We start from the raw sequence: 13,131 nt of genomic DNA, 5'->3' as shown, positions 1-13,131 counted from the left end.
AACCATCTTTTATGGAAGCTAAAGTGGATAAGCTGCGATCTGGGACGGCCATAGCAAAGTGAAATGCCAAGAGCAAAGAGAACAAGAGGGTGACCATGGAAGTGGTAGAGGGAAAAGCTGCATCACCAGCCATGCAAAACGAAGTGCCTTCTACAAATCATCCAAGAAGTGTACACAGCATATTAGGTTGGCAAACAAGAAATCAAGAGGGACAGACAAGGGTTGAGAGTATAACGTATTTGAATGTTTTTAAAGCTAGAAGATAATTTTTCTGGAGAAGATATCTAGGTTGTAGGGTTTTGTTGTATTGTAATGATAAAGAAGTTCAACTGAGAGAAAGAGAAAGAGAAAGAGAGTCATGAAATATGAAAAGAGGAAAGGGGAGATTGGTGAGCTTCTCCTTTGACGGTGTGTTAATTGATTGTTAGGTACATAGCTTTATCAATATGTTCTGTCTTATTGAGCAAGGAAAACTAAAATACAAATGAAGATTTATAAGTTGAATACATACATATGAGTGGTGTGTAAAGAAAAATCGATTAAGACAAATGATGTATACTTTGGTGACTTTTTTATGGTTGAAAGAGACTAATCTATAGATGAGGTAGCTTTCTTGAGAAAAATAATTGGTAATAGATGTGATAAGTGGAGCAATTAACTGAGAGGAATATTAATGTTAAGATTAGGAAGGTTGAGGAAAAAGTGGGATCCATATATAGTGTAACTTTTTTGATTGAGAAAAAAGTGTGTGTGAAACACAAGACTCTAAAGGGAGAAAACTTGGTCACGAATCACGATCTGTAAGAGAGGGAGCGCGCGGTCAGAAGCAAAGATAGCCCCCACACATTGTGGGAAAAGACACACACAGAAAACACCACAGAAACAAGTAATATCAATGTTTATGGTGAATGATGGACAACATTAGATGCTCATAGATATACACAAATTTTGTGAAATAATTAAATAAATGTATTATAGAATGTAGTTAACTTATGTTTTGTTAATTTTATGTTTTTTTTAGCTTTTTTAAAAATAATTTAAAGGCTTACGTCTAAATAAAATTGTACCGTATTAATAAATTACAAAGAGTTCGTGTGTAATTTCTTTTTATTTTACTTTAAGTTAAAGTATTATGTGTAAATTAAGGATATTTAAGTATTTTTTTTTTATAAGTATCCATAAGTACACCTTATCTCCTCTCTGTTAGGAAAATACGTTTAAAAATGTCGGGATTTTATATGCATATATTTGGGAGTGCGAAATGTAAGCATTTTATTAATTCTACGATAACTTATGGCTTTAATATAGGTGTCAAGGGATCTTTTTTTTTTTTTTTTGTAAAAAGGAATTGAGCACGTTATATATTTATAAAAGTTTATGAACCTAAATTAATGGAGTTAGAACTTGTAATCTATAATTTCACAGAAGGATTTTTTTGTACAAATAAGAATTGATCATGATATATATTTATAACAATTTATGCACCGTATCCAAATAATTAAGTTAGAACTTTTAATTTACAATTTTACATTAACTAAATATATATGTATTTCTAAAACTTGACCGAGCTTGGTAAGGTGTGTATTAAGCTATCTTAATTACAAACATATAGAAGTGTTTATAACACTTTCACATTCTTCATTTTATAAGCAGAGTTTATCAAAATTAAGACATATATAGATTTTTAAGTCTAAATTTAATAATGGAAAAAGTAATTTTTCCTAACAAGTTCGGTGGGAAATTTAACAGTGTTTTAATGTATAGGAATTTGTCTCTTGCTGAGTATTAGTGGTGAAATAAACGTTGAATAAAGAGCATAAACTATTGCGTTGAACTTGTTTTTTTTTTTTTTGGTATAGCAGATAGAACTGTTATAAGAAGGGAACTTTAGATGGCTGTGTTAGTTCCCAGCATTTAGAGTTTTACATTGTCAGCTTGGAAGGGTTGGAAAAAGAAAAACATCTCATTTCGACCTTCTGTTGTTACCCATTTGGCTAATAAATTTGAAAAGGGTAGAAAAAGGGTGTGAAAAAGTAATACGTGCATGAAAAAGAACGCCAAAAGTGAAGCTCATTTAGAAAAGTAAAATGTATATTTATCAAATTATCATGCTTTTGAGAGAGAGATATATGCATTATGCATATACCATTCCTGTGGTATAAGAGAACTTAGAAACCAGAGCACGGAATCAACCATAAAAACGATTTTAATGACTTTGAGACATGCATGTTGTGAACATTAACAGTTCATACATGTGAATAATGCTGAATGTTACGTCTTACTTTTTGACAAAGTAATACATTGTATTGTTTTTAATTTAGCAGTTATGTTTGAATTTTTGACCTGCTAAACAAATGGTATAATGAGATTCTATTTGGGTGGTAGTTTACTTGGTTAGGGTTAGATTTTATACTGCATCATAGAAAAACTGTGATGAAGGTTTTGGTGCTTTTGTGGTACAGATATATATGTGTATGATAATAATAATGAATAAGAGAATAAAGTAAACAGTGGGTAAAAGGAAAGCTGTGAAAGCACTTTGGATAGCTTTTGTGAAAGCGGAGAAGCAGTTCTTTAGTTATCTTTTTGGTTTGACAAACATTCTCGACCGGTATAGTCACAAAGCATTGTTTGGTTTGAATGAATTCATAAAGCGATTATGAGACCCCTTAAAACCAAAAGTTAAGGCAAAATCATGTTTCACCATCTTCCTGCCTTCTCTTTAATTACCTCTTTCATCTAACTCCTACATATATTATATATATACATAGATTAGTTATCAACAAAAAAAAGAAAATCTGAACTGAAGGACTGAAAGTTATACACAGTATCTGCTGCTATTTATACCACCTTTTCTTCTTGAATTGCAGGCAATTAAACTGCTTGTTCTCCCCTTAATGAAGCCTTTAATATCGATTAGTAAATCTCCATTTAATATATTATTGAACACCCCATCTATATTAGTAACCATGGTTGCTTACTCCTTGATCTGTTTCTTTCCCATTGCAATTATAAAAGTCTGATGGGTCTTTGTCAAGGAGAGTTAATAGTGAAACTTCAATTCTGGTGAGATCTAAACTCAATTCATATAAATGATTGATATCATCATTCCCAATAAAATTTTCTTAGATAAATTGTTGTTATAAAAGGAAAAGAAACAAATAAAAAAACATTAAATTAAGCTAACATCAATTTATATACTATGTTTATAGTTTTTTTTTTAAATATTAATATAAGTTTATCTTACTTTATAGTTCAATATATTTTACTTTCTTTGTTTTCTTCTTCTACTACATATATATATATATATATATATATATATATATATATATATATATATATATATATATATATATATATATCGAAATTTATATAAATTTACTTTTTTCTTACATTCATTTTTCGTGGTTTTTAATCTTGTCTATCGTAGTGAAGTTCGAGGTTACATAGTTAGATTTCAATTCTACAACTAATTATACTAGTAACTTTGACAACTAAATTTTCAATATTTTTTACTAGTGTCATAGATTAGTTCATGGTTTCCAATCAAGTTTCTATGGAACAATACTCTATTTATATATACTTTTTTTTTACTTAGGTTATATATGTATATTATTAGAATTTTGTATATTTTGATGTAATTTTTTTACTAATTTTTTATAAGGAAAAAAAAAGTATTTCCAGTTTTTTTATTGAATTTTTTTTGTCTACCTTATAAGTTGGGTAATAGGTTGAGCAATTTCACTAATAAAATGGTGTTTTAAGCAGCATTTGGCTTGAGAAGCCAATAATACGGTGAGATGATAGGTTTATTGGAAGTTATGTTTGAAGAAAAGAACTGCAAACGTGTTTCATCTCACAGAACAAAAAGACAACAAGTTATGATAACAAGTTTGTAATCTTGGCAGCTTTGGTCCAAAATTTGAAATCATGATCAAAGGCAGCAGCTAATAGTTTCCAAAATTAAAATACTGCTCATCTTCTAAACATGCAGACCCAATAATTACAATAAATCTATGTCAATAGTGTTATCTTAAAAAATGTGAGGTTTTATTTTATTTCTGCAGTGGATATCATTAAAGCCTGTTTCGGGTTTTTGTTTTTGTTTTCCTTCTAATTTCCTTTTAGTTTATATATATTTTCTAGATTGATGAATAAAAGATTAAAAATATATTTTTGTTAGTATTATAAATGATACTAGATGAAAGGATGCAGCACAAACCTATCCTTACAAATATCTACGTTACTATATTAATGAACTACTCCAAGAAATTACAATTATTAATATATATATATATATATATATATATATATATATATATATATATATATATATATATATATATATATATATATATATATATATATATATATATATATATATATATATATATATATATAGTTTTTGAACAATTTTCATTTTTTTTGTGGGGTTCTCCATCGTCCCCTTAATACTATTCATGACTACTTCTGCCCACATGTGTCTAGAGAATATTATGAGTCTTGAGTACACACTTTTTTTTTTCGTTTTTTATAATTTTTTTAAAAATAAAATTATTTTCCTACCTTCCTCTTGAGTACAAAACTTGTTTACCTTATTGTGATCTTCAGCTCTAAAACATATCATGATCACAACATTCAAATATTCAACTCAACTTTTTCTCACCATATGATATAAGACACTTAGGTTTTTTCACATGATTTGCACATTTTGCATGGTTGTTGGTGCTGCATTCCCTTTTACATGAACATGTTCTTCTGCATTACACTTAACTATATATGTATGGCCTTCCCAAAACATCATGAGATGGTATCAAAACGAGGAACATCATGATGCATATCTGCTTCGGCTAGAAAAGCCAATTTGCACAAACTACAAAGACAGATATGACACGAGAAGAAACTGTCGCAACCTTTCATGCATATTTCCCTCATCAACTGCAAGCTCTAAGTATAGAATGCTATAATCATAAACCACTGTCGTAATCATCAAACACCATCTTCAATGTTCGTGTGCATTAAGTTTGGTCCAAACCACGCTCATTCCCACCATTATATTAATTAGTTTAACTAGCAAAAAAAAACACTAATATTTAGATTTTTTTTTTAAAAAAAATAACTATTTTTTTCTTCCTTCTGTTGTGAGCTATTTACAAAGGGTTAGTTTGGAGTGCTAGGGTTTCAAATCAAAGTGGATTAGTTCACAAGTGTCTATTCATATTTTTGTTTGACGCTCAAAACTTGATCATGTACATTCATCACGAAGATATATTTTGTATGTGAGATTCTACTTCAAGTAATGATTATGTTTAGATATATAATTGCTTCTTTTCAGAATCGCCATCATATTATTGTGCCCCTTTCTATCCATCGATGAATCATGCATACGTGGTTTTGTTTCTTCCAACTCACCATTTTATTAATGAGTTTTTTTTATCTAATATATGTGTATATATATATATATATAATATTATTTAAGTTGGTGTAGTTGTTTACTATTTGAAAAATAAAACTTTTACCTTAATATGATAAAATCAATTTATAAATTAAGATTTATATATTATAAATTTATTTTATTTTCAGTTACGTAATATTTTTCATATTTTTTGTGTCGATATTTGGTAAATTTTATCAATATTTAACTTTTTGTGTTTGATATGTTTAAAGTATATTGATATTAATATACTATTATGTTTTCTCATAAGTTTCTGTATGCAAAGCAATTTTTCTGGAATGGATATTATTATAAATATGGATATTATAATAATACCTATACACTCACACTAAAGAAATTTGAACATAACCAATACTTTACTCATCATTGCAGAGATGTTCTAAGAATATAAGCTGTTAATAAATTTTAGTCCTTAAAAAGGTAGTGGTCCTCCTACTACAGGCTTTAATTAGATTTTAACATGATCAAATTAATTTAAATAATTATATGAGTTGGTTATTTCTTTGTCTGTTAAGGACACCTGATGAACGTACTGCTCCAATCCAAAGTAAAACACTTAACATATTGCAATGTATATATAGAGGTTTCAAGGAATAGTTTAACTGTGTTTTGCTTTTTTATTTTTTTTTTATTTTTTTCGTCTATTTTCTGTTTTCTGTTTCTAAATATTTATATAAAGATAAAACAATATTTTCTTTACATCTCTTGTATAAATATTTAAAAACAGAAAATAATATAGATTTGATAGTATTTTTTTATGCATAATTAGTTTGGAGAATTATCTGTATATGTAAAAGGTTGGTCAGAAAATTGGAACAGAGGCAAGAGAAGTAGTATGTAATAATGTTAGTATTTGAAATCTGAACAATAAGGAAAATCTGAAATTTTATACGATAATTAAAATTTAATTAAATTTTAAAAAATCAAATCAATGGTAAAAAGCTTACTGAATTTTTCTTTGAAAAATAGTTTATTGAATAAAATTTACATATGTTATCAGATTTTTTTTGAAGTGTCACATCCATTTTATCAAAGGAAAAACGAGGGTGAATGTCATTAATTGTGAATTTCTGAAAATATGATATCATTTTCTCTGCAACTCGCATGGTACCAATTGTCTCCTTCTTTCAAAACTGATGCAAACAATTAGAAGTTCAGTCTTTCTCTGTTTATTTATAAATATCAAATCCACTGTCTCCTTCCTTAATTTATTTTTTAATTTTCTATGCTGTAAAATTTTTATAATTATATGACTTTTAAATTAAACAGAACAAATTCAACTATATACACCAATTTGTGATTGAATAATTTGCACACAATTTTTAAACTACATCTAAACCCACTTAAATAATAAAATTTGCAATAGGATGTGGTGTTTGTGAAGAAGAAAAAGTAATATTATATACATATATATATATATATATCCAAAAATATTATGAAATACTTTCAAAATATTTTATAAATAATATTTTATAATATAATAATTAATTATTTGATTTTATTTCTAAAATATTTATAATAATTGATTTTTTAATATCTATATATATATATATATATATAATTATTAATTTCAAATAAAAAAATGAATTTAATATATATGTTTATTTATAACCTAAAAAATCCATAAATACAATATCTCATCATATAGATTACTTACTCAAGACTCAATAATCAACCATAAATCATCAGACTCACTCATATATCTCTTATATTCACTATTAATCTGATAGAGATCTTAAACTATTACTAAGTAGGAAGGAACAACATAGAGATCTTAAATTATCTTATACATTATAACTGATTATGTATAAAATTACTTTATTTAATTCTTATTTTTCAATATAATGGTTGCAATGCTTATTTTCGTTATTAGTATATGTATATATATAATTAATATAGGAGTTACGTTATTAAAACCAAAAACAGTCAACGAGAGATAGAATGAAAGGAAGAGAAAACAAACAAAAAGAAAAAAGATGTAACAATTTGAAAGCATTGGCATGCAGAAAAGAAGAAAGTGGGAATAAACAAATCCCAAGTACAAAAAAAAAATAAAAAATCATGGGAAGCAATTATAGATTAAATCAATAAGCATTAACAAAATTGCAATTGGTCCTGATTTCTCCTTCATCTTGGTCAGTGAGAACATCAACAATGCCAAGCTTTCCCATGGACACTGCGAATTGGTGTTCAAAGACAGAATGTGTAGCAGTCAATGCTGAAACAAGAGGTGCAGTCCTTGGATCTGAGTACAGCAACTGATCAGTAGATAACAACCCCATTTTCTTCTTCAGATTTATGTAGTAAACATTGTCAAAGATCTTTGGTGTTGTAGCATCAAGATCCACATACTCTGAGGCCCATCTGCACTTCCTTTGCAAGAAATTCAGATACTTACCATCTATTGTTGGGTCTGGTTTTCCTGTTCCTTGGTAATTGTATAGCCTATGTTGAATGGACCCACATGAAGTTCTTCCAATAGTATGAGCCCCTAACATAATCATCATCACATACATAAAACCATAGCAATCAGAGGAGCATTTTGAAATAAGTTGCTACATCAAACTATACAACTTGAATAAGCAAAATATATTAGTATTTTCCATTCACCAACACAAATAATCTTACATACTATGATAACAGACTCAAGAGAATGATCATATAAACTTCGTTACAATAGTTTCTGATAGGTGGACTTAAACTGAAACTTATAAATGGATTATCTAAGGATGTTAGAGTTAAAATCTGTTTTTTAACATGGTATACAAAAGTTGTTGTTTGATGGTCAATTGTTGTTTAAGACAATAAACGTAAGAATGGTTCATTTAGTTTATTTACCTGAGAGAACGACCAAGTCAAGCACAGACATGCCTCTGGACTGGAAAAACTCAATCATGGAAGTGATGTTTTCATGGCCCATAGGCACCAAAGCTGCTTCCTCAGCAATGGAGACCTTACCATCTTTCCTACCATAAGGGACGGCCCAATAAGGTCCACCTACCTCAACTGTGGCATCCCGTGCAGCAGCAGTGAGAATGTCAGCACAAGACACAGTCTTGGGACATTGTTTCTCTAATTCTGTCTTGATATCATCCACCACTTCAAACCCTCTCAGTGTCTTGCTAGCTTCTGCTGTCCTCTCACTTCCATCATGCTTCAACAGAATAGACCCGTCACATCCCTGCATTGTTTCAAATAATATTGATATACTGTGTTATTGTTTGAGTAAAACACTTTTTCACTCTCAGATAATGATAATGCATGTTATGTACCCTGACAGAGCAATCATGGAAGTGGAGCCTCATGAGACTAGCTCCTAAACTGTAGTCCTTCTTGATCCATTCTTTCACTTTGTTGTGTAGAATGGACTCAAACTGGGGGCAGCTTTTACGGTAGTAACCAAAGGATAGAAGATTATCGAATGTGGTTTCATCTAACGTTGGTACTTTAAGAGAGAAGACAGTGTCACTTGTTGTGGTTGTGTATGAAGATGATGAAGGTTTATAGTCAGAGTTTCCGTAATAAGGATCAGCTGAGGCTAAAACGATGCAGAGAACCAAAAGAAGAAACAATGGGAGCGAAGAGTTACACATATTCTCTCTTTTTTGGGTTATAGACACCACAAATGAACTAAAATAAGGTATATATGATAGGTGTGACATGGGTGATAGGTGAGTGATTTATACAGAGAAGATGATCTTGGGATTATTTTAAGGCTGAGACAAACGTGCCAAGCACAAAATGGAGCAACACATGACATGTTAGCATGTTCCCTTGTTTTCTGTTATTGTTCACCTCAAAATCTAGCACAACTCTTCCATACTTTATCTCTCTCCTATTATTATGATGAAAAATGATACTTCTATATAGCTAGGACATGACTGAATAATTCATTAAAAAATACTAGTAGCACAACTTCCATATAATTTTCCAAAAGTATTCAAGGATAAAATTAATTGCTGAAATGCTTTATTATATTTTTAATGACATCACTAATCACTAATATTTATTGTATCTAAATTTTTTAGTAGATAAGTAATTTTTCTTTAAAATATCAATGGTCACAAATTTAAAATTTTCAAGATTTGACATGTATAAAATTAGCTTATAAAATATTAATAATAATAATCTCTTTTGATGTATAAAACTATAAGATTAATATAACAATATTAAATATCAGAAAAACTAATTAAATATAAATAATAACTATAATAATAGTAAGGCAGATGAAAATTGACAAAATCAAATAATTATTATCACAAAAATAAGAATATATATAAGATAAAATTATAAATAAATAAAAAATTAGAAAGAACATGGGTTGACACACGCAAAGCCGTATCTAGAGAGAAAATACCCCAATATAGGTTAGAGTATCGTGTACATAATGTGTGACAAAATAAAACAAATAATAGAGATAAGAGAAAAAAATGAAGAGAAAAGTATTACAGAGAATGAAGACTAATTTATGTGTATATATTAATAAGAAAAGTCTTATTTATATAAAATGTAATCCAAAAATGATATAAATCAAAAAGTTAATACAAATATTTAAATTTCATTAAAAATAATCAATAATATAAATAATTGTAACAAATCAATCCTATGAATAAATGTTACAAATTAATAGACAGTAATTAATTTATAACATTAATGCTATATTTTTTCTATGTAGCAAATAAATGGACAATCAATCAAAGAACTTACAATGTTTTTTTTTTCTATGTCTAAATTAATACTAGATATCTTATTATGAAATTATACAAAAAAGTAACAAGTTTCAATTCAGCAAAAATGAGTATATGAGCCTAAGTGCAGCAACTCATGTTCTAAAACTGAATTTGATGCTGTATCACTGCCGTATATTACTTTGCTGTATCAGCTTTCAAAAACAAGTTTTTTTGCACAAGCAGCAAGATCGACAGTTCAATAGTATCAAACAGCGTGTAATATAAGGATTGTTTGCCTAATTAATCACAATTAATGAACCAAACTGTTCAAAACAGATTGCACAACTATCCAAAACCAGATAACTAAAAGGCTTAAGAAATCTGAAATGGTCAGATGTGGTTAGTTTCAATTTTCCATCTGATCAGCATTTACCCCTGTGAATGTCAATTTAATCAAAGGCTGCACAAATCTAAGTAATTAGCACAATTCAGATTTAGGAAAGAACTTTTTCAGCAATTGAAATATAGTGCAGAGTTTCTCTCGGCCCAAAGCTATTTGGCTTCATGTGCATTCACTCAAATCTCACTTCCTGTACTGTTTCAGGTGTTTTATCTCCACTAGCAACTTTCTTTTAAATGATAGATACTCAATCTCACCATCACTCAACTGTTTGGCTTGTATCTCAAAATTTGGCTAGTGAAGTTGCCAAAATTTTCACTGTTTTTCTTGCTGAAATGTTGCTGGAACAGTGGCAATTTCACTTGCTGGTCAGCACTCTCATGCTACCATTCAACCCCCTCTCCACTCCCTAAAATGCTACCTTGGTAGGGATGGTTACTGAGGCTTTGAAACTCCAATATGACGTCACAGCACCAATGAATTCAGCCAACACAAACACCAAACAGAAGTAAATTCACGGCACCAAAGTTCTCAGCATAACAGATTTGGAATGGACATTCTAGAGGTCAAGAAATGCAAAATCAAATGATGCTAGGAGTTGAACAACAGTAGGGACACAAAAGGAACCTAAGAAAGGTACTAGAATGGATTAAACAAGCAAAGAAATCAAAATCGCAGATCAAAACACATCCAGAATCAAACTGTTTGATATTTTGCAAAGTGTTTGATAAAATGCCCAAATGAATTTCAGATTTTGAATTTTTGAGTTTTAGGGCCTCTAATCTGGATTGCAAGGTTCTATACGCTTTCTATCACTTGATTATACTTCTTTTGATCATTTAATTTCGATCTAAACACTGAACCAGCTTTTTCCACAATCCAGAAATGAATTTGAAGAAGAAATACCAAAACAGTGGCTGGAATAGCTATTCTGCACCAGAAAAATGTCCCTGGTTTGGTGGTTTAACACTCAATTTCGTATGGAAGTGATTCAAAAGCACAACTGACTGTTTAAGCAACTTTCTTTAATGATTTTAAATGTGTCTAAACTCTGAAATGAGTTATAAATCGCTTGCAACTCAAAATCACTACTCCACTTCCATTTTTTAACCCAAAAAGTGATGGTTTAGAAAGCAAATTTGCACATAGGCCAGGATATGATTAAATGAACTGTGCTAGCAAGTTTCAAACATCAAATTAAACTTGTTCAAGCTTTCCAACAGCACAGAAACAACATAAACCGAAATCACACCTTGCTATGGCCAATTATGCAGTAAAAAATTCCATCACACCACCAAAATCAGGTTTCCAAGAATCAAAAGGTTTAAGCAACAGTGAAAATGACTCAAAGAAGTATGAATGCACTGAACTAAGCTAGAATTAGAATGCTTAGTATGACCAAACTCAGAATAGACCAAACAAATAATATTAGCACGGTGAATAGCTGGAATTAAAAACTGAACAGTGAGATGCTATTAATTGTGAGCAACCAAGCTATGCAAATTGCATTTCATTGCTTGTAATGGTCTGCTACACTTTTAGCAACCTTCAACAACATCAACCAAGTTTGTATAAAGCACCAGAATCAAAAGAAATCAACTGGAAAACAGATTCATGATTTAAAACAGAATTGAAATTCTGCAGCAGAGTTCAACACAGATTTGAAATCAAAATGGATTTCTAGTGCTTTAGCTTGTATCACCAAGGCTAGAACAAATTCTCATTGCCTTTATTGGTTGATATATGGCTTTAAGGATGATAACTCAAAATAAGAGTTTGAAAGATTTATGAAGAGAGACAAGAAAGTTCTTTAATGAATGTGCTGGATACGATTATAATTGTTATCATGTGTTCACATCCATTTGAATCTGTGTTAATGTACAAATTTACAACTACCAATGCAAACCTTTTCTGTCAATTCAACAAAATAATTAATACACAGTCAAAGAATCTAACAACATATACTCATTTAAAAGAAAACATTTTAGAAATCAATATATTACCAAAGTTGAATAAAGACTTAATTAAAATTTTCGAAATTTATGATAGACTTAAAGTTTAATTAAACTTAAAATATACTATTACTAGTTTATTAAGTAATGCTACAGTTACAACAGTAACCTTGTTGGTGGACAAATCGGAAAAAAAAGACAAGACCAGTTAGATCAGCCAAGAGGGTTCAGTGCATGCAGAGTGTGACGAATCAATCAAAAAGACGAAAGCTCTACAAAACCGCGTCTTGGTTTGGTACATCAACCCATTTTAAGCTTCCCAAGAAGAACAACAACAATATAACATCAACAATAACAATTTCCATGCATAAAATACACAACTTTTCTTCAATTTACTGCAATATTTTTACTTTCTGTTTTATTTGTTGGTGATGCGCGTTACTTGAAGAACTGCACAACACAAATGTTAACCATTGATTGAACCCCTTACGTGGCTTACGTATAATATGACAAACACTTTGTGGGGACTCCATTGACTTAGTAGAACAGACAAACTACAGATGCAGACACAAAATGATTTTGAAGGGAAATTTACCTGTTCACTTTCTTTCAATGGGGTTTTCTTCTTCTTCAAACCTTGTAAAATCCAACAAA

The 13,131-nt window shown here is 29.6% G+C and overlaps 1 protein-coding gene across 1 annotated transcript; it reads right to left on the bottom strand.

Annotated features, from left to right (window-relative positions):
* Window positions 1–7,432: 7,432 nt before the first annotated feature.
* LOC108321112 (peroxidase 7) lies at window positions 7,433–9,378 on the bottom strand. The gene is made up of 3 exons (XM_017552761.2): window positions 8,728–9,378; window positions 8,294–8,636; window positions 7,433–7,946 (listed from the first exon to the last, which is right to left on the bottom strand). The coding sequence occupies exons 1-3, from the start codon at window positions 9,115–9,117 to the stop codon at window positions 7,540–7,542; spliced, it is 1,140 nt and encodes a 379-aa protein (XP_017408250.2). The 5' UTR covers window positions 9,118–9,378; the 3' UTR covers window positions 7,433–7,539.
* Window positions 9,379–13,131: the final 3,753 nt, after the last annotated feature.

The sequence above is a fragment of the Vigna angularis genome, chromosome 4 (genome assembly GCF_016808095.1).
Source record: "Vigna angularis cultivar LongXiaoDou No.4 chromosome 4, ASM1680809v1, whole genome shotgun sequence".
Taxonomy (NCBI): Eukaryota; Viridiplantae; Streptophyta; class Magnoliopsida; order Fabales; family Fabaceae; genus Vigna; species Vigna angularis.
Note: the sequence above shows the minus strand (reverse complement) of the source record. Positions and strands in the feature narration are given on the sequence as shown.

Bases quoted from the DNA above. Each gene is read 5' to 3' on its own strand.
- LOC108321112 (XM_017552761.2), bottom strand. From the start codon at position 9,117: ATGTCACACCTATCATATATACCTTATTTTAGTTCATTTGTGGTGTCT. The intron at 8,637-8,727 runs GTACATAACATG...GAAACAATGCAG, and splicing joins TCCATGATTGCTCTGTCAGG to GGATGTGACGGGTCTATTCT. The intron at 7,947-8,293 runs GTAAATAAACTA...TGATTATGTTAG, and splicing joins TGACTTGGTCGTTCTCTCAG to GGGCTCATACTATTGGAAGA.